General features: G+C 34.3%; 1 protein-coding gene and 2 pseudogenes across 1 annotated transcript; all 3 read right to left on the minus strand.

The window, feature by feature from the left end:
* On the minus strand, positions 1 to 1,325 carry LOC120159071 (annotated as a pseudogene).
* Positions 1,326 to 8,033: 6,708 nt separating this feature from the next.
* On the minus strand, positions 8,034 to 10,073 carry LOC120159183 (ABC transporter G family member 9-like). The gene is made up of 3 exons (XM_039169833.1): positions 9,975 to 10,073; positions 9,085 to 9,877; positions 8,034 to 9,004 (listed from the first exon to the last, which is right to left on the minus strand). Exons 1-3 carry the CDS (start codon positions 10,071 to 10,073, stop codon positions 8,034 to 8,036), a joined length of 1,863 nt encoding a protein of 620 aa, XP_039025764.1.
* A 654-nt stretch (positions 10,074 to 10,727) lies between these two features.
* LOC120159184 lies at positions 10,728 to 12,956 on the minus strand (annotated as a pseudogene).
* Between the last annotated feature and the right edge of the window lie 8,858 nt (positions 12,957 to 21,814).

The following is a 21,814-nucleotide window of genomic DNA, read 5'->3' on the forward strand; positions in this document are numbered from 1 at the left end:
CACATATTTCTGAAATCCTTTCCTGTCTCCTACCTATTTCTTCTTCCTAATATATTTATTGTCTGATCCCAATCCACCCGTCTACGTCGGGTACCGGAACCCATACGAGTCCATCGAGTTAGGGAAGTTGCGACTGTTCCACACATTAGAGTTCTGTTGAAAAATCCCCGAGTCATCATCAGCTCGCTGAGTTCTGAGTCCGCTCTGTACTTCCTCTTCCCCCGAGTTCCGAACCTTATTCGTCGGCATGTCCATCTGGCATAGTGTAGGACTCATAATCACCTGACTCTGAGTTTGAGTTTGTCCACTAGGTACCAACTCGGGGACCGAGTTAAGCCTACCAAGATTCGCCCAATCCAAACTCCCGATACCCATATTGTGAGACCCTGTCTTCTCATCATCTTGAAGCGTCTTCAACGAGTTCATCCGAGGCAAACCGAAGAAACGACCGTCCAACTCGGGCAATGACTCAAGCACGTCGTCGAGTTGGAAGAACGACGACAATGACCCATTTGTGCTTTGCTCTTTGCTTGAAACGCTCGAAAATGATTTTTGACCACTCGAATTCTTCTTGTATATTCGACACAAACCCAATCATCCAACTAAAACATATACAAAAAAAAAATCAATAAAAACAATAAATAAACAATTATTGTTCTATAATAATAATTCAAGCTAATGGATTTACCTTTGAACTACCATTTTTACGAGAACTCTCAATGAGTCGATATTCATGCATAATCCAATTCGTTTTAGTTCCTTTCGGAGCTTTCCCAACGTAAAAAACCAGAGATTTCTTTATACCAACTTTACGACCTTCACTCGTGATAATCTTATCAGTTACGGTAGCTTTCCAGAACCCCGATCCGGCAACTCTGTTGGGTCGTGATCCGTTCGGGTATTTCCGGTCTCTGGGACTGAAAAAGTACCATTCTTTTTCACCAAACAAAGCTTTACCTGTTACAAACAGCTATTAGCAAATGAACACAAAAGAGCGAAAGAAAACTCTTTTTTTCTTGTTGCTGGATTTGATTAACTTACTTGGTAAAACCCATGGATCGAATTTGCACAAATCAATTTCACCGATGATTTGCAGAGAAAAATGATGGCCTGCAACTTTCCTGCATAAATATTGCACTAGAAGCTCTTCATCAGTCGGATAAAACCGAAACCCCGGCGGCAAGCTCAATTGACCCAAAGGATCTGTTTCCGGGACACCCATGGTTCTCAAAAAATTTCTCGAGAGCCAAACAAAGAAAAGAAAGCGATTAGTTCTATCTACAAGAGAGAATATAACAGTAAAAATAGAGGCGTCTTCTTTCAGAGTTCGGGATTGGAAAGAATTTAAATAGGAAAGAGAGTTAATAGTGTTAAACAGAGGGATAAGTACGGTCGTCCTTGTCGAACTTTTGTGGAAGTGGGACCCGTTTTGTGTTTATCACCGTTGAAAATCGCCACGTGAAGTATATCCTAAGGCCGACCTTATCCGATCAAAGAGTAGGGATGTATTCGATTCGGTTTGGTTCGATTTTTTATCAAAAATTGAACCGAACTGAAATAAACGATTTTTTAATATTTAAATTGAAACCGAAACTGAATAGTTAACAAATCGAAAAAATCGAAATCGGTTTTATCGGTTCGGTTTGGTTTTTTTAACGGTTCAGATTTTTCGGTTCGGTTTTTCAATGAAAAAATCACTTGAAACTATAATTTTTTTTACAAAAATTACCTATTCGGTTCAATATGAAACAAATAAGTTCCATATAGAAAATCCGTTTTACTTTATTCGTATCGAATTTTCAATTTTCTCAATTTCGTTGCTTAATTCTACCAAAGAGGGTACATGAACCGTCACGAAGATGTCATACAGTATATTAGGACACGTGTCTATTTTCTCTGCTTTTGCTAGAATCCACTACATTCCTTAATTTAAATAAATTACTCATTAAATTCTAATATTTTTAATATTTGAATATAAATATTCTAATTTTTTAATGCTAAATTGGATGGGTTGGTTTAGGTTAATTAATTAAAAAATAATTTTTAAAAGATGTCGTATTCAAACTTTATTTTAGGTAATTCATGTACAAATTTTTAAAAAGTATACTTTGACATCGAGTTTAAAATCCGTAGATTTATATCAAATAGCATCCTTAGTAAATGAATTATTGTTATTTTTTGAATATTCAGATTTGAATATTATGTATGTTAGAGATATAAGTTTTCAATACCGAAATGTTAAAAGTTTCTTTTTTAAAAAATATTATTTTGTACTTACACATAGTCTCATATTAATAAAAAAAATATTATGTATATATTTATTATATATTTAAAATTTAACATTAATCAAAATTTCATTATAACAACTTTTTACCGTTTTATCATTAAATTAGTCAATGATGTTAATCAAAATTTACATAACCAAATAAACATTATATTTATGATAAAGACACTACTTATGAAGTCGAATCGCCACGAATATGTAAAACTGAATTCTCTTCCACATCTAATTTCCTTTTTCCTCTCATGTCTCTTTCAAAGTCTTTGTTTGCGTGGAGGCCTCTAGTTTCATTAAAGGAATGGGTAAATTATGTGTTTAATGCCTAAACTATCAATTATAGTCTATTTTAGTATTTCAACTTTTATTTTTTTAAACCATACCTAAAGTTTAGTTTTTGTTTCTTTTAGTGTCTAATTCAAAAGTTAACATTAAATTTTGGGGGGAAATTGAATTTTACGTATTAAAACGGATCAAAACTGATCATTTTGTTGCGGAAGACGGCTATCGGATAGAGCAAAATCGCAACTGATAATTTGAGAAAATAAAAATGAAGATAAAAGAGACACAAAATTTACGTAGAAAACCCCTAAAAATTTAGGGTAAAAACCACGGGCTACGATAGAAGATTTTCACTATGAGAAAATAGGAATTACAACCTCTCTCGATCTACCAAGGAGAAAACAATGATAATTCTCTCTAGATAAAAGGAGAAAACAACTCTCAATAAACTCTCTAAAATCTCTCTAGTATTGGAAGAAAGCTAGAATGCTTTAGAATGATTTTGAAGCTATATGAGCTAAGGTATTTATAGTTGAAACTTAAGGACTAATCTTATAAATACCCTAAATTACAATGACTAAAATTAATTATCTCATTACCCAATTTCAACAAAAATTAGGTGCTTAATTTTTGACTTTGATAAAGCACCATTTGGTGCCTAATTTGGTGCTTAAATTATTTGACTTTTAACATATTTTTATTGACGAGATACTAAAATAAAACAAAAACTAAACATTAGATATGATCTTAAAAATATTAAAAATTTAAGTACTAAAATAGACTAAAACTAATAAACAAATATGTGAGTAAAAAAGTGCTTGGTGGGTCAAAAGGGCACCCGTAAAGGATATGTCCTCCCGATACAAATGGTGACATGCCGAGTACCAATAAAATTATATCATAACAGTAGAAAAAAATTACAAGAGAATTTAATTAATGGTAAGGTATTTTATTTAGAATTTAAAACTACATGTTTTAGATTTTAAAGTTTAGAATCTAAATTATTCAAATAAACATATTTGTAGAATATTTTTATGTGTCAATGCACGAAATAAAAATATATATTATATAATATAAGAATCAAAAGGGTAAATTTCTACGCGTCTTCAAGTCGGAACCGAGTAATGGCAAAAGTGCTACAACACGGATTGGAGGCAAGCCTTGAAGACGCACGGTTGTCCCGGCGTTCTTGCCTTCAAGGCGAGCAGATTGCTAGGCGTCTTCTACAAGACGCACAGATTGCTACGCGTCTTCATGCTAGACTATAGTTGATGGCCTATTTGGGGAAATAATTTGGCAGGTGCACTACTCGGGAAAATAAAAATCCTTCAAGTATTTTTGCCCAAATTAGGTCCATACTTTTTTTTTGTCGGTCTTTATATTTTCAAGGTTTCTTATTGATTAATTCGGGTCGTACACTTGGTTTTGGTGGGTGAGTCTCCTAACAGGATTTTCTACATTCACATAATTTTGAATTAGAGATAAGTCCAAGCGAAATCAAACTGCTTACCACTTGAACCAATCTCGTTAGTAGGTCTATACTTTTTAATTAGAATTTTTTAGAATAAAAAGTATATTATCAATAGTTTTCTTTTTAAAAAATAAAACAATATTGATGGGTCAATTTTAGCATAAAGGAAATAGGTTTGTTTTGTTATGAAGTTGTTGGTAAATTATTGGAAAGAAAATCTTTAGTATAGAATATCAGCAGCTGTCACAGAGTTTGAGGTTCTTGGACACCTAATTTTGTTTAATTTTCTTTTCTAAATTATTCTTTCTACAAAAGATGCATTCTTTAATTAAGTTGACAGCTCTTGAAAGTTATAATTTTAAAGTATAATTATTTTTAATTAAATATTTGAAAATTTAATAATTATATTTTTCTTAATTTAATAAAGAGAGGCCAGAAAAGAAAAGATGTTGAATGAGAAAATAATTAGTGTAGAAATTGGGCTTTCTCTAAGTAGTTGATATGTGAGTTTGACAAAAATATCTCGAATGAAGAAAATTATACATAGAAAATTATACAGTTTTGACAAAATATATAAAAATATTCAAAACCTTAAAAAAAACATCACATGTCTTGTATGATCTTAAATTATTATCTTATCTATAATTGAATTGATACTCCGTTTATATTAAATATCACTGATATAAGTTATAATTGTCTGATTATATTAATAATTATTAAATAATTCCAAACGATTTAAATATCTAATGACCATATAGCTTCCACAAATATGAAGTTCTAGGTAGTGTTGAGCAAAGAAATCGAGAAAATTGAAAAATTAATCTATATTGGATTATTCGGTTTGGTTTTTTAATTTACGGATTAGTTTCGGTTCTATTTAAAAACATAAATATGTAATTCGATTCAGTTTTGATTTTTCTATATGAAAACCGTTTGAACCGAATTAAAAAAATAAAAAATTAGTATACAAAACACATCCATATTGAATTTATTATAATACAAAATTAAATAAATAAAATATTAAAACTGAAAATATTTTTTTATAAATTTAAATTTATATATTTGCACTCGATTTAAGTTTTAAATTTATCTTTTTGGAGGTTGAGTTTGAAAAATAGTGAACAATCAAAAACCATCGAACCGATCTGAATATAAAATCGGTGTTTTTATGTCATTCGTTTCAATTCTCATTTTTAAAAACCTGTAAAGTATGATTCGATTCATGTATTAGTGAAAAAAAACTGAACCAAACCGAATACACCCATTTTAATACCACAAATTTTGGTTAGTGACCAAAACATAAAATTTGAAAGTTTAGTGGCCAATGTATAAAATTGGGAAAAGTTTAGGAACCAAAGTCATAATTTTTTTCATAGATAATTTTTATTCCATAAATGAATACTTCACCTCAAGAATGAGGTTTTGGTGGGAATTAGATTTTTTATCCGAAATTTGTGTTAAAGCTAGAAAATGTTAAAGTCAGGTAAAGATTCGGTAAATTGGATAAAATAAAAATTTTGAGAAATTTTGAAGGATGATAAATTAATCTTAAAAATATTATTTCCACATTTTAAATGATGGCAAATAATATGGATAATTAGATTTGAGAATTTATTTTAATGTTCAATTTGGACCGTTAGATGAAAATGGCAAGATTGAAATTTTTGGAAAGTTATATGATAAAGTTGTCAAGGGTATAATATTTTGTTCATCTTTGACTTTTGAAGATAAGTAACATGTGGCTTGGTATGGATGTAATTATCAAGTTTCATTAATGGTAAAATTATCATTTCACATTAAATGAATTTTAAATTCATTTAAGCTTATAAATGACAAATGTACATGAAATTAATGTAGAAATTTCATGACAAATTCATCTTCAAAATCATCCATGGATGAGAGCTTCATACAAGGTAAGAGAAAATTTTATTTTCCATTTTTGAGCAATTTACTTTGGTTTTTGGATTAAAACTTGAAATAGAAAATTGTTATATTCGAAAAGCTCTATCATTTGGTATCATTATTGCATGCTAATCTTACTTGAATGTTAAGTTCCCAATTTTTAGGGTTTATGTTCATGTTAGGGTTTATGAATTGATGATGGATTTTGAGGTTATGGAGATTGTAGAATCATTTCCAAGCTTGTTTGATGATCAACACCTCCTAGAAATGCATATGATTTTTGGCATAAACCCTAAAATAGGGGAAATTTGTAATTTGATGAAATTGAGTTAGGGGTTTGATTGTATAGGTTTTGAAATGTTGAATAGAGGTTGATTTCATGTTTGAATCAATTGAAATCAAGTGAAAATCTAGGATTCCTAGCTTTGAAGCATTTGGCCTAGGCATAAACATGTGAGAAAAATTATGGAAAAATTATGTAGGGGTTGAAAATGATGTATGAAGGATTCTAAAAGCCTTAGAAAAATTTTGGGGCCAATTTGTAATTTTATGAAATTTAGAGGACCTATTTGGAAATTTTAAAAAGTTATGTGGTTGATGTGTAATTGTTAAATAGTTGGTGCACTATACTATAAATTAATGTTAGATTGTTGAATTTAATGTTAGAATGTGAAATTAGACTATTTTGGGAAGTCGGCAAAGTTTGAGTACTAAATGGAAAATATTGAGAAAGTTAGTGACTTAAGTGGTAATGGTGGAATTATAAAGGTATTAGGCCAATTTGTAATATTATGAAAGTTAGAGAACCTATTTGGTAATTTAAAAAAGTTATGGGGTTGATGTGTAATTGTTAAATAGTTGTTGTACCATACTGTAAATTAATGTTAGATGGTTGAATTTAATGTTAGAATGTGAAATTGGACTATTTTGGGAAGTTGGCAAAGTTTGAGTACTAAATGGTAAATATTGAGAAAGTTAGTGACTTAAGTGGTAATGGTGGAACTATTGAGGTATTGGGCCAATTTTTAATTTTATGAAAGTTGGAGGACCTATTCTATAATTTTAAAGTTATAAGGTTGATGTGTAATTGTTAAATAGTTATTGTACTATGCTAAAAATTAATGTTAGATTGTTGAATTTAATGTTAGAATGTGAAATTGGACTATTTTGGGAAGTTGGCAAAGTTTGAGTACTAAATAGCAAGTATTGATAAAGTTAGTTAGTTAGTTAGTTAAGTGGTAATGGTGAAATTATTGAGGTATTGGGCTGGAAATTAGGTGCTGGAAATTTAATTAAATTGTTTGAGACTTAGGTTGAGGGGCAGCAACAACGTGCAGGTTGAGGGGCAGTGCACCAGGTTAGATGCATGTCGTTTGGGAATAAAGGGTGATAGGATGGTATTGATATATAGGATAGCGGTATTAATTATTTCTTAAAAATTAAATTATATTGTATAAGGGTAGATGATATGGGTAAGTAAGAGAAAAATAATTTGTTTTGTTGAGAGATTTGATTTTTGTGTGTTAAATAGGTGAGGTTGAATATAAAGTGTGAAAAAAGTTGGAGTAGAGAAAAAGTAAAAAGAAGGATGATTTGAAAATTCATCTCAAATGGGTTTTGGTAGTGGGAATAAGAACCAAACATATCAGTCTAGAAACAATTTTTCGCGATGCTGGAAAGTGAGACATCGAGTGTATTTCATCCATATGGTTGGACTTCGACATATGCAGTTGTTGATCCAAATGTTGATGTTGATGTTGATGTTGAAAACCTTCGAGGTCGATGGGGGAAACATTTGCTGATTCTAGTGATGATGAAGAAGAGGGTCATGATTTTATTAGTGATGATCCTATTTTTGGTGGCTGTGAATTTATATAAGCTTGTGTCGCTATTACATTCTATCAACCTCCAGCTCACATAAATTACGATGTGATGAAGGTGCCTAAATTTTCATACATACCACAATCAACTTCGGGTTACTCTCAAGACTTATCGATCGAGATTCAATTTAATGTAAAAGAGGAAGTTGCATTAGCAATTAAAGAGTATTGCATAAAAAATAATGTGGACTTCGTTGTTGTAGAATCCAGTCCGATAACTTTATTTGTAAAACGTGTTAAATATGGAGAATAATGTAATTGGAAGATCCGGGTGTCTAAACTTCAGAGGAAAAGTGCTTGAATAATGTAAATATGCCACACTGTTTATTGCCGGAAAATCTCCGACTAAGCAAACCTTTGCCGGCTCACCACAAAGGTAAGTGTCATCTGCCCGGTACTGAGACCCCAAGAAGAGCTTATAGGTGTAATGGCTAAGCGAAATGTATTTGATCCACGATATGAAACCCGGAATATGTTGAACGTAGTAGCCGCTGGCGAGTAAGAACGTAAGCATGATGACTGAACCGAGAACGGCCGCCGTCTTTTGGTTCATCACCAAGGCACCAATGGCAAGCCCCATGCCTTGTGAGGCTAGGACACATAAAAGGAGTACCAATAAGGTGTATAGGAAATTGCCTGCTGTGGGTGTAAGCCCTGCCATCCAATATGATATTGTGATGAAAACAGTGGGAAGAATAAGCTCCATGGGGAGATCAGATGCGATTCTCGACATGAAGTACGAAGATGGCCGATACATTCCAGAGGACCGTTCTTTCTCAAGCATTAAACGTTCTTGAGGAAAGGTGAAAATCGCTTGGTACAGAGGGAACATACCCCAGAATCCTGATATAAAGAAGAGGAATCCGATCTGGTCTTGCAAGTGAGCAATACCGGATTGCCACCATAAAAGTCCTAAAAGGACAGCTACGGCAAGGGCCTCAGCAGTGTTGAATATCGAGAATGATTCGTGTTTCCTTTCCTTAAGTCCCCTTTGAAGTAATTCGGTGAACTGTTGCCACCAAGTCGTCGGCCACCGTTCGAACTTCTTGTGTTCGGTTCTATTGTGAAGTTGATCACAGTGCTCGTTAAGCTCTTCCCTTAATTGCTCGGCAATGTTGCTCTTGTATTCCGAAACCAGTGTTTTCTTCACCAAGTTTTGCTCCTTTAATGACTCATTCGATGATATAACACCTATATAAGCATTACAAGATTCAATAATGCAAAATTTACCCTATACAAGATCAATATGCACAATTAAGATTCAAGTTTACCATTTGAAAGGTCCAATAGAAAATCCGAAGGGTTCATGGCGACCGAAGGGGCGTGTCCAATACTCAAAAAATAATACATAGCAGCTGATCCTCGTCCAAAATACAGAGGCTTACCTTCTGATAGCAGCAAAACCTTATGGAACATGTAAAATAGCCTATTCGATGGCTGGTGTATCGTTAACACAATTGTTCTTCCACCTTTCGCTTGCTCCGACAACGTTGACACGATCCGTTGCGCGGTAGTCGAGTCCAGACCCAACGTAGGCTCATCCAAGAGCAACAAGCTTGGGTTTATAAGCATTTCTTGACCTATACTAACCCTTTTTCGTTCCCCACCCGAAACTCCTCTCAGAAACGAGTTACCAATGATGCAATCCTTGCAGTTATCTAGTCCAAGTTGATTGATAACAGCTTTAGCGTGCATGATTTTCTCTTGTTTAGTAAAACTATTCGGCAATTGAAGAAGCGCGGTGAAAACGAGCGTTTCGGTCACGGTCAAATGAGGATATAGGACATTGTCCTGTGTGACGAATCCAGTGTTTCGCTTCATCGAATCGGAGAAAGGCTTGCCGTTGTAAGTTATGGCGCCGGTGAGGTGACCGCCTAAGCGACCACCTAGCGCGGTCAATAGCGTTGTTTTGCCACTGCCCGAAGGACCGAGCATGGCTAAAATTTCGCCCGGTTGAACCATCCCACTGATCCCATTTAAGATCACTTTGTCGCCGGAGCTCGATTTGTTCCGAAAACAATTTCCCCCTTTGCCGAATTTGACTGAATAAACAATATCAACAAACTGCAGAATGATAAAACCATGAAAATACAATCATTTTAAGCTTAAATTTCCAGCTGATTCAATGAAAGAAAACAGTGGCTTCAATCAATGTTCATACCTTTAGAAGAACGGATTGATTTGTACTCTTGAAGATGGCGGTTGCTCTCGTTTTATCTTCAATCTTTGTTGCTGCTTCAATGTCTAAATCTCCCGCCATTGTTGCTGATCCGATTAACACAACCAAAACCTGCAACTCCAGCTATTGTGTTTAAATTTGGGAATAATTTAATTAAACAATACAATTCTTTAGTCCTTTTATATTAATATTATTTCAAAGGTAAAATTGATAAACAAAATTATAAATGTAAAATAAAAAAATTATCATTTTTTTGTTATTTTTAAGTCGCCCATTAGCAGACAATTAAACATATATTAATAGAAGATCAAAATTATTAAAATATAAATAATATAAAAGATTCAATACTTATTAGTTAAATTTGATTGGCTGCAAACACCGGCAAGCATCAAACTAAATTGAGTAAATTCGGACGAAGCCGCCATGCAGAAGTAGTTGTGGCGCTGCCATGATGGACCCAACCATGTTCATTCCATATCTTGACTTTATTAAGAATTTGTTTAGGGTAAACTATACAGTTGGTCACTAATGTTTGAGGCAGGTTTTTGTTTTTCTCACTTATGTTTCAAAGGTTATAAATTGGTCACTAATATTATTGATTTATTATAAATTGATCACTCAATGTTAAGAGACGTTAATAGGTGTGACAAAAAAATATACCTGACGCATTAAGTGCTGACCGCCACGTTGGAGAATCATTAGGATCCTTTTGACCGACACTTTACTAATATTACCCTATAACATCCTTTTTTTATACCTTTCATCTCCATACTTCTCTTGCAAAGCTTTATGTTTGGGCTCTGCAGAAGAAAGTTTGGAGGTGCAACAACCATGGTTTTGCCGTATACCTCTTTTTAACATCTCTTTTTTATACCCTTCTTCTCCATACTCCCATCAATATCTCTATATCCAAAGCTATTGCCATCGTACACGATCGGCGCCTGCAAATCCCCTTTATCGGTAGACCACCAGAGCCGGGTGTTTCTTGTCTCCCCAAACTTCACCACCTTGATTTCAAAGTACAAGCTCTCTCCACCACCCCTCTCGTTGCTCTAACTATTCTATACCCCTTCATGCTACCTACACTCATCCTATCCTTAGTGTCGGCTTTATAAACCTTGGAAAGACATATTTTTATATTAGGGTATCGTCCCCTTTATCAGGGAATCTCAGAACAAGGATGATCAAAGCCGGCTCTTCCTCATTCCCAACATTCTGGTTATTCACTTTGCTCTTCTTTTCCTCCTTCCTCGATGTTTTAGTCACCCAAACATTATGTTATAATATTGGAACGATGATTATCGAGAAACAAATAAACACGGTTGAAAAGGAAAAAAACAAAGAATACCAGGATTTACGTGGAAAATCCAAAAGGGAAAAACCACAGGCAGAGGAGAAGAATTTAACTAATATGAATGAAGAAAATACAAGAGGATTATGGTGAAAGAAAAAAAATTATATCTAACATTGACCCTTATTATCTATTTATAGGGATAAATACTTGATTACAAAAGAAAACTAAATAAAGTAGAAAACTATTTTAATTAAGTTTTCTACTTTTAACCAAACTGGATTTCCTACTTTCCCAATATTTATATATTAATTAATTTGTACCACTTTGAATTCGATTCAAACTCTAACAAATCTCCACCTTGACACAAATTCTGAAAGTGCAAAGGTTTCGAGACAAAACACCCAAATTCGATGTGACACCAAAACTCAACAAAAAACAATTCTTCACTTCAACGAACAAGTTCTCCACCTCTTCCACAAAACCCCTCAAAGGGGTAATCTTCAGTAACGGACACCGATCAAGTCCAAGTTTTTATAGGCTTGGATTTAGTCTTCATATCGTCATAGTTTTCATAAGTGTCAACTTTGCTCACAATTGTTTCACCACGAGCAATATCATGCACAACACGATCCTTATGTTTTTCCTCATTCGTCCATTGTGTTACCGGCTTCTCATCAAATCTTTCTATTGCATCGTCAATATCTAACTGTGCAAGAACATCCCGAATCTTCACCTGCCATAGTGAGAACTTGGTGTTTCGATCCAACAACGGAATATCATGTTTCATTGTTGCCATAATCTTGAACCTGAAGCTCTGATACCAAATTGTTATAATATCAGAACGATGATTATTGGCAAATAAATAAACACTATCAAAAAGGAAAAAACAAAGAACACCAGGATTTACGTGGAAAACCCAAAAGGGAAAAACCACGGGTAGAGTAAAAGAATTTCACTAATATGAAGGAAGAAAATACAAGAGGATATTGGTGAAAGAAAAAAAACCTTTAATTATAACCCTCACCCTTAGTATCTATTTATAGGAATAGATACTTGATTACAAAAGAAAACTAAATAAAGTAAAAAAACTACTTTAATAAAGTTTTTTACTTTTAACCAAACTGAGTTTCCTACTTTCCCAATATTTATATATTAGTTAATTTGTGCCACTTTGAATTCGAGTCAAACTCTAACACATTATTGTTTTTCTTCTTAGACTTCTTTGTTGCCTTCGCTTTAGTAGCAGGGGAAGGATTTGATGGGGCATTGTTTATGTTATTACTGTTTTTGACGATAACGTTGGTGGGGTTATCATATCTGATTGCGGGAATTTAATTTGAGTACTGGGGAGCAGTTGTTAAAGATGATCTATGCTTTTGCTTTTTAGGTTGGGTTTATTCTTCGTCATCCTCGAATTCATCATAGTATCGGGGAAATTTAAGTGGATTTTGGGTGTCACCAGAAGTAGTCATTGCGGTGATGGTAGGATCTTCTTTAAAGACAGAATCCGACGAAGCCGCCACAAGTAGGGTGGTTTTAGACTTAGTAGCGTTGATGTCATTTGGGGTCTCAATTTCTTTAATGGGCTCGATCGACTGGAGAAGAGTGTCTTTTAGAGGTTTGTCGGTGACTGGAGGTGGTTGGGGGGGTTGTTTCTTCATTGTAATCATCTTTATAAGTGTAACCCCCCAGACCGATACGGGTAACCCAATCCAATCTGGGTTGTCACATTAGGGCCACCGAAGCGACCCACTGTAAAAATAGTAGAAAATTTAAAATTTTTTAACAGAACATGTAAACTTATAAAATCATTTATCTATATTTAAAAATAAAACAGATTTTCAGACTCGTATATAAAACAAAATACAATTACATGCCCCCTAATCACATGTACCATACTCTACAAACAACGTCGGAAGAACTCCCTTACTGAAGTAGATAGCTGCACTGATACAATTCTTTTAACCTGCAATGTTGAGTAATAGAGTGAGCTTCGGAAAGCTCAGTAATACAGAACTACCAGATGATGCTGAAGAACGTGCAGATACAGATAAAAATGCATATCCTTATTATTTTCGAACATTTACAGATTTTTATGCTGAGTAGAGATCCTACTGATATTTCAGATGGTAACGGACAATGAGCTTTCAGTTCAGAAAAATATTTCGGATGACTGAGTTCAGGAGATCAGAATAGGTTATCTAGTGTGTTCACGCAAAACCTGTGAAAAGGTGCATATCTTTTCTTTTAAAACAGTGGCAATTCAAAACATATTTTTACTCAAAAACCATATTAATCCATCCAACCAAACACACCATAATGTGTAGGTTCCCCAGAACCATACACCACCAACACACCAAGTAAGGCCCTGAGCACAAAGCAGAGGAGCCTGCAGTAAAGGTAACGATAACTTCCTCCAATAACACCCTCCCATAAAACATTTATCAAAAACCATAGTAATCCCTCCAACCGAACACACCATAATGTGTAGGTTTCCCAGAACCATACACCCACCAACACACCATAATGTTTAGGTTCCCCAGAACCATACACCCACCAACACACCAAGTAAGGCCCCGAGCATAAAGCTGAGGAACCTGCATATATAGTAACCTCCAACAATACCCCCAAATAAAACATGTTACGTCCGTAAACGGATATATCAAAAATCAAAACATAATTCATGTCAAGTATCATATCAAAATCCAGGTCAAGTATCATATCAGAATCCATGTCAAATATCATATCAGAATCCATGTCAAGTATCAGATCAGAATTCAAATCGAAAATCAGATAAAATATTCATGTGGGTAGGGAACACACCAGAGTTTACAGATATTATTCATAAGTTCAGAATAATCTTATCAGGTAGAGAAACATGGATCTTCAATATATCGATAGAATGTTGGGATTTATAATCACTATTGGAAGAGTTCAATAACTGATGTAATCATAAGTTATTCAGATTGAGACTTATCGAGATCATATCTTATTCATACATTTTTTTGAAAGCTCTACATAATCAAAAGGGTATTCAGAATCCTTTACATCTGAGCTACTTATATTTTCAGATATAACCTAACTAATTTGAGCTGATAAGGGATAACAACGATTCAGAAATTTTACAATCTTTGTCGATTGATCATATTAACGAGTTACTCGATATGAATAATTCCCATAACTAATGCTCATCGACTGGTCAATTCTTTGTCCTTCCAGGGTATTTATTTATTTTATACCTAACATTCTTATCCATAGATATTCCAATGCTCTTTATTTCATTTTCACGCTTCCACAGTATCATGAAATACTGACGTGCTTGATTTATAGTTCATGACCCATAAAAAAACATTTCATTATGTATGTTCGTTAACGTTTCCAGACTCATCCAAATCACTTATTTAATCATCAGTCATTGAGGTTACTTATTTCATTTAACATTCAAGTCTATCCCGATTACTTAAGAGTTTTCTAGAGTAAATTGGACATTTTTTGAATTTCGGATACATATTGTAGTTTCGTTCAGTTCAGTATTCATGGTTGATTTATCGAACAAATATCCAATTCTTAGTACTGAATATGATCTAGAGTTGAGTTGAGCTAAATACTTCCAAATTTATCATCGAGCCAAACTTGAAAAGACGAACACGCATTCCAGTAATATCTATGTCGTTCAGGTATTGACATAGTTTTAGGGTTGATCTACTCACTTAAGTTTTGTTCCATAACTTTTAAAGGTAGTCCAACACCTATGCTTATTTGGATTCCTTATTTAATCCAAGACATTTACTTAATATAGGCCATAAGGATATTTTGGTAATTTTGGTGTTCAGTTTTATTCCATTCATTTCAGAGCTCGATGATATCTAATCATTCTTGGGTCATTTCTATTACAGGGGTATTTTGGTCATTATACAGATTCAGTGTACTTTAATCATTTCCTTCCGTATGATCTTACTATTAAATTCAATCTTATCATTTATTTCAGTCCTTTCGAACAATTTTAACAACAGAACAACCCCGACAAATTGTTCTTCAGGTTTTACAAACGGAATATCAGGAATTTTCTTGCACTAAGTCAGGATCTTAACAATTAAATCCGTACTTAATCGAGTTAAGTACAAATCCCCTAAGTATTTTCTCATTCAGAGTCAACTCAGACTATTCTACCTCTTAAGGGCATTTTCGTAATTTCTTAACCAGATAATTTCAATATTAGCTCTTAACGAAAATAATATAATTTAGAGATCCTATGATTAATTGATTTCTTGAACACTCTCTGATCTTGAAACGGTTCTTTTAATAAACTTCTAGTATCCTTCACAAACTCTCATAGGATTAAAACCGGTTATCCATAATTTTCAAATAAAACGAACATTTCTTATGCACATCAATATTTTTATCAGATCAATATGTCTGTAAAGTCCTCTTATCTAACTTCCATATTCAAATCTTGTCTTTTTATAACATAAGGGTATTTTCATAATTTTACCCTACCGGAGTATTCTTATATTTTCTTATCCAAGTACCTTTAACATTTAACCTTTGATGAAATAAATTATAATTTGCAGATACAGGGCTGATTTCTTTATCACTAATCACAAACTTGTAATTTAATCTAACAATTCCTCAATCTCTTATATTAGTCATTCGATCCGTAATTAGTTACAGAATTTCTACCACATCATATCGAGTGTATAAATTATTCAACTCCGCCAAAGTGACCAACATTATCTTGTTTATGCATTTATCAATATAAACATGTTCCATAAAGCATAAAGAGGTAGTAAAGTATTACCTCGATTTCCGTGCATTATTGATCGACCATAAAAATTCCATTCGAACACCTTTCATCTTCAATTTAAATTCCAATAATTCCTCAGATACATATCAACATAAATTATATAAAAAAACGGAGCTTAATTACGATAAACGAATCGAATTCGGGTGATAAATCAGTGAAAAACAGCTTACCGGGTTCGAATTTGGCGAAACAGACTTCGGATTCGGATTCAAAACGTCGAAAGTATAAAATATGACTTTTCAGAAATTTGAAAATTTTGGTCAAAATCAAAGTCAACGGGTTTGACCGGCAATTTCAAGGCCTTCGGGTTCGAATTTCGAAAAACAAATAGCGGAATCGGATTTGGAACGTCGACAAATGTCAGGATAGGTATACTCGGTCGAAGTCAAAGGTCGTTTAATGCCCGGTCAAAGCCGGTCAAAGTTTTGGTCAACGCCGGTCAACGGTCAACGGGTCGGGTAAACGGGTCGGGTAAACGGGTCGGATTATGATCGGTCAACTATGCACCAAAACCTGTCAAACCGGTCATTTGGACCATCCCTACGCGTAATGACAGCGCGTAGGGCCTCTTCCGACTGCCTAAAAATCACGGAAAAATTTTTAAAAATTATTTTGAGCGATTTCAAGATACTTACAAAGCTCTGTTCACAATTTTGAACGGCGGAGAGCTCGATTTCAATAAATCGGAAACTTTGACCGGTTCCCCACCTCACGCGCCGCCGTCGACGGAGAACAAGGATGACATCGGCGGACTCGGAACGATGCAACGAACACGATGGTGTGGGAGGTGTCGTAAACGGATGACCCGATCGTCGCGAATCGATGAAAACCCAACTAAAATCGAGTTATTACCGACGATATTTCCGACTGAAATTAACAAAGAACGGTGACGATTCATGACGAAAGGTTTGAGGGGTTTTGTTCCTCGGTTGACAACGAACACGATGGTGGTTTCGGCTCGTCGATCGGAGGTCGGACGGCAAGTAGATCGGAGTTGGAAGTTGGGTTGTTGGGGAAAGGAAAACTAAAAAAAATGTCTGGAAATTGACGGGGGAGAGTTTATAATTCTCTCCTATAGAAAATTGGCTAAATTAATAGTTTAGCCACTGAATTTAGTACACTTCTTAAAATGGTCTGCCAACTTTACGATTTTATAATTTAATCCCCAATTTCTTCCAAAAATACCAAATAACTGCACCACTTTATAATTTCTTAAATTTAGCCCCTAAATTGGGGCGTTACAATTCTCCCCTCCTTAAAAAGAATTTCGTCCTCGAAATTCATTCATGTCACATAATTGCAGAAATAAAACTTTCATCAGTTCTCTCATATCTTTAAGTAGCTTTTACAAAAGTACGGATCCTCCACTAATCCTTAACCAACTGAGCATACATTCTTATCATAACTTTTCCTCATTTCAATAAAAGAATCCGAACGAAAATTTCCTTGAGTAATCAATTCAGTCTTGGTTACGTGAATAGGCTCATAGAGCAGTAGCATATCCCAATTTCATTTATGGAGTCGGGTCAGAATTTCTCAGATGAATAACTCTCACATGGCTCGTGAGGTACTTTACAACATTTAGACAGATGTTATTGATGGTCCTTTTTGTACAAGTATAGCCTTAACGAATATAAACTTCGGTTTACTTGCTATAGATAGGGACTCAGCCCTGGAGTTCCGGCTCAGAGAGGTACGATTGCAGTCTAGGAGCATGTACTGATCAGACATATTTTGACTTGAAAATTTTGACTCAAACCATAGCTCTGATACCACTAAATGTAACCCCCCAGACCGATACGGGTAACCCGATCCGATCTGGGTTGTCACATTAGGGTCACCGGAGCGACCCACTGTAAAAATAGTCGAAAATTTAAAACTTTTTAACAGAACATGTAAACTTATAAAATCATTTATCTATATTTAAAAATAAAACAGATTTTCAGACTCGTATATAAAACAAAATACAATTACATGCCCCCTAATCACATGTACCATACTCTACAAACAACGTCGGAAGAACTCCCTTACTGAAGTAGATAGTTGCACTGGTACAATTCTTTTAACCTGCAATGTTGAGTAATAGAGTGAGCTTCGGAAAGCTCAGTAATACAGAACTACCAGATGATGCTGAAGAACGTGCAGATACAGATAAAAATGCATATCCTTATTATTTTCGAACATTTACAGATTTTTATGCTGAGTAGAGATCCTACTGATATTTCAGATGGTAACGGACAATGAGCTTTCAGTTCAGACAAATATTTCGGATGACTGAGTTCAGGAGATCAGAATAGGTTATCTAGTGTGTTCACGCAAAACCTGTGAAAAGGTGCATATCTTTTCTTTTAAAACAGTGGCAATTCAAAACATATTTTTACTCAAAAACCATATTAATCCATCCAACCAAACACACCATAATGTGTAGGTTCCCCAGAACCATACACCACCAACACACCAAGTAAGGCCATGAGCACAAAGCAGAGGAGCCTGCAGTAAAGGTAACGATAACTTCCTCCAATAACACCCTCCCATAAAACATTTATCAAAAACCATAGTAATCCCTCCAACCGAACACACCATAATGTGTAGGTTTCCCAGAACCATACACCCACCAACACACCATAATGTGTAGGTTCCCCAGAACCATACACCCACCAACACACCATAATGTGTAGGTTCCCCAGAACCATACACCCACCAACACACCAAGTAAGGCCCCGAGCATAAAGCCGAGGAACCTGCATATATAGTAACCTCCAACAATACCCCCAAATAAAACATGTTCCGTCCGTAAACGGATATATCAAAAATCAAAACATAATTCATGTCAAGTATCATATCAAAATCCAGGTCAAGTATCATATCAGAATCCATGTCAAATATCAGATCAGAATCCATGTCAAGTATCAGATCAGAATTCAAATCGAAAATCAGATAAAATATTCATGTGGGTAGGGAACACACCAGAGTTTACAGATATTATTCATAAGTTCAGAATAATCTTATCAGGTAGAGAAACATGGATCTTCAATATACCGATAGAATGTTGGGATTTATAATCACTATTGGAAGAGTTCAATAACTGATGGAATCATAAGTTATTCAGATTGAGACTTATCGAGATCATATCTTATTCATACATTTTTTTTGAAAGCTCTACATAATCAAAAGGGTATTCAGAATCCTTTACATCTGAGTTACTTATATTTTCATATATAACCTAACTAATTTGAGCTGATAAGGGATAACAACGATTCAGAAATTTTACAATCTTTGTCGATTGATCAGATTAACGAGTTACTCGATATGAATAATTCCCATAACTAATGCTCATCGACTGGTCAATTCTTTGTCCTTCCAGGGTATTTATTTATTTTATACCTAACATTCTTATCCATAGATATTCCAATGCTCTTTATTTCATTTTCACGCTTCCACAGTATCATGAAATGCTGACGTGCTTGATTTATAGTTCATGACCCATAAAAAAACATTTTATTATGTATGTTCGTTAACGTTTCCAGACTCATCCAAATCACTTATTTAATCATCAGTCTTTAAGGTTACTTATTTCATTTAACAGTCAAGTCTATCCCGATTACTTAAGAGTTTTCCAGAGTAAATCGGACATTTTTTGAATTTCGGATACATATTGTAGTTTCGTTCAGTTCAGTATTCATGATTGATTTGTCGAACAAATATCCAATTCTTAGTACTGAATATGATCTAGAGTTGAGTTGAGCTAAATACTTCCAAATTTATCATCGAGCCAAACTTGAAAAGACGAACACGCATTCCAGTAATATCTATGTCGTTCAGGTATTGACATAGCTTTAGGGTTGATCTACTCACTTAAGTTTTGTTCCATAACTTTTAAAGGTAGTCCAACACCTATGCTTATTTGGATTCCTTATTTAATCCAAGACATTTACTTAATATAGGCCATAAGGGTATTTTGGTAATTTTGGTGTTCAGTTTTATTCCATTCATTTCAGAGATCGATGATATCTAATCATTCTTGGGTCATTTCTATTACAGGGGTATTTTGGTCATTATACAGATTCAGTGTACTTTAATCATTTCCTTCCGTATGATCTTACTATTAAATTCAATCTTATAATTTATTTCAGTCTTTTCGAACAATTTTAACAACAGAACAACCCCGACAAATTGTTCTTCAGGTTTTACAAACGGAATATCAGGAATTTTCCTGCACTAAGTCAGGATCTTAACAATTAAATCCGTACTTAATCGAGTTAAGTACAAATCCCCTAAGTATTTTCTCATTCAGAGTCAACTCAGACTATTCTACCTCTTAAAGGCATTTTCGTAATTTCTTAACCAGATAATTTCAATATTAGCTCTTAACGAAAATAATATAATTTAGAGATCCTATGATTAATTGATTTCTTGAACACTCTCTGATCTTGAAACGGTTCTTTTAACAAACTTCTAGTATCATTCACAAACTCTCATAGGATTAAAACCGGTTATCCATAATTTTCAAATAAAACGAACATTTCTTATGCACATCAATATTTTTATCAGATCAATATGTCTGTAAAGTCCTCTTATCTAACTTCCATATTCAAATCTTGTCTTTTTATAACATAAGGGTATTTTCATAATTTTACCCTACCGGAGTATTCTTATATTTTCTTATCCAAGTACCTTTAACATTTAACCTTTGATGAAATAAATTATAAGTTACAGATACATGGCTGATTTCTTTATCACTAATCACAAACTTGTAATTTAATCTAACAATTCCTCAATCTCTTATATTAGTCATTCGATCCGTAATTAGTTACATAATTTCTACCACATCATATCGAGTGTATAAATTATTCAACTCCGCCAAAGTGACCAACATTATATTGTTTATGCATTTATCAATATAAACATGTTCCATAAAGCATAAAGAGGTAGTAAAGTATTACCTCGATTTCCGTGCATTATTGATCGACCATAAAAATTCCATTCGAACACCATTGATCTTCAATTTAACTTCCAATAATTCCTCAGATACATATCAACATAAATTATATAAAAACGGAGCTTAATTACGATAAACGAATCGAATTCGGGTGATAAATAAGTGAAAAACAGCTTACCGGGTTCGAATTTGGCGAAACAGACTTTGGATTCGGATTCAAAACGTCGAAAGTATAAAATATGACTTTTCAGAAATTTGAAAATTTTGGTCAAAATCAAAGTCAACGGGTTTGACCGGCAATTTCAAGGCCTTCGGGATCGAATTTCGAAAAACAAATAGTGGAATCGGATTTGGAACGTCGACAAATGTCAGGATAGGTATACTCGGTCGAAGTCAAAGGTCGTTTAATGCCCGGTCAAAGCCGGTCAAAGTTTTGGTCAACGGTGGTCAACGCCGGTCAACAGGTCGGGTAAACGGGTCGGATTATGATCGGTCAACTATGTACCAAAACCTGTCAAACCGGTCATTTGGACCATCCCTACGCGTAATGGCAGCGCGTGGGGGCGCGTGGGGCCTCTTCCGACTGCCTAAAAATCATGGAAAAATTTTTATAAATTATTTTAAGCGATTTCAAGATACTTACAAAGCTCGGTTCACAATTTTAAACGGCGGAGAGCTCGATTTTAATAAATCAGAAACTTTGACTGGTTCACCACCTCACGCGCCGCCGTCGACGGAGAACAAGGATGACATCGGCGGACTCGGAACGATGCAACGAACACGAT

The sequence above is a fragment of the Hibiscus syriacus genome, unplaced genomic scaffold (assembly GCF_006381635.1).
Source record: "Hibiscus syriacus cultivar Baekdansim isolate YM2019G1 unplaced genomic scaffold, ASM638163v2 tig00111342_pilon, whole genome shotgun sequence".
NCBI classification, from domain to species: Eukaryota; Viridiplantae; Streptophyta; class Magnoliopsida; order Malvales; family Malvaceae; genus Hibiscus; species Hibiscus syriacus.

Excerpts from the sequence above, each read along its gene's own strand:
- LOC120159183 (XM_039169833.1), bottom strand. The coding sequence starts at position 10,073 with ATGGCGGGAGATTTAGACATTGAAGCAGCAACAAAGATTGAAGATAAA. Across the intron at positions 9,878-9,974 it reads ATCAATCCGTTCTTCTAAAG|TTTGTTGATATTGTTTATTC; the intron begins GTATGAACATTG and ends ATCATTCTGCAG. Across the intron at positions 9,005-9,084 it reads TCTATTGGACCTTTCAAATG|GTGTTATATCATCGAATGAG; the intron begins GTAAACTTGAAT and ends ATGCTTATATAG.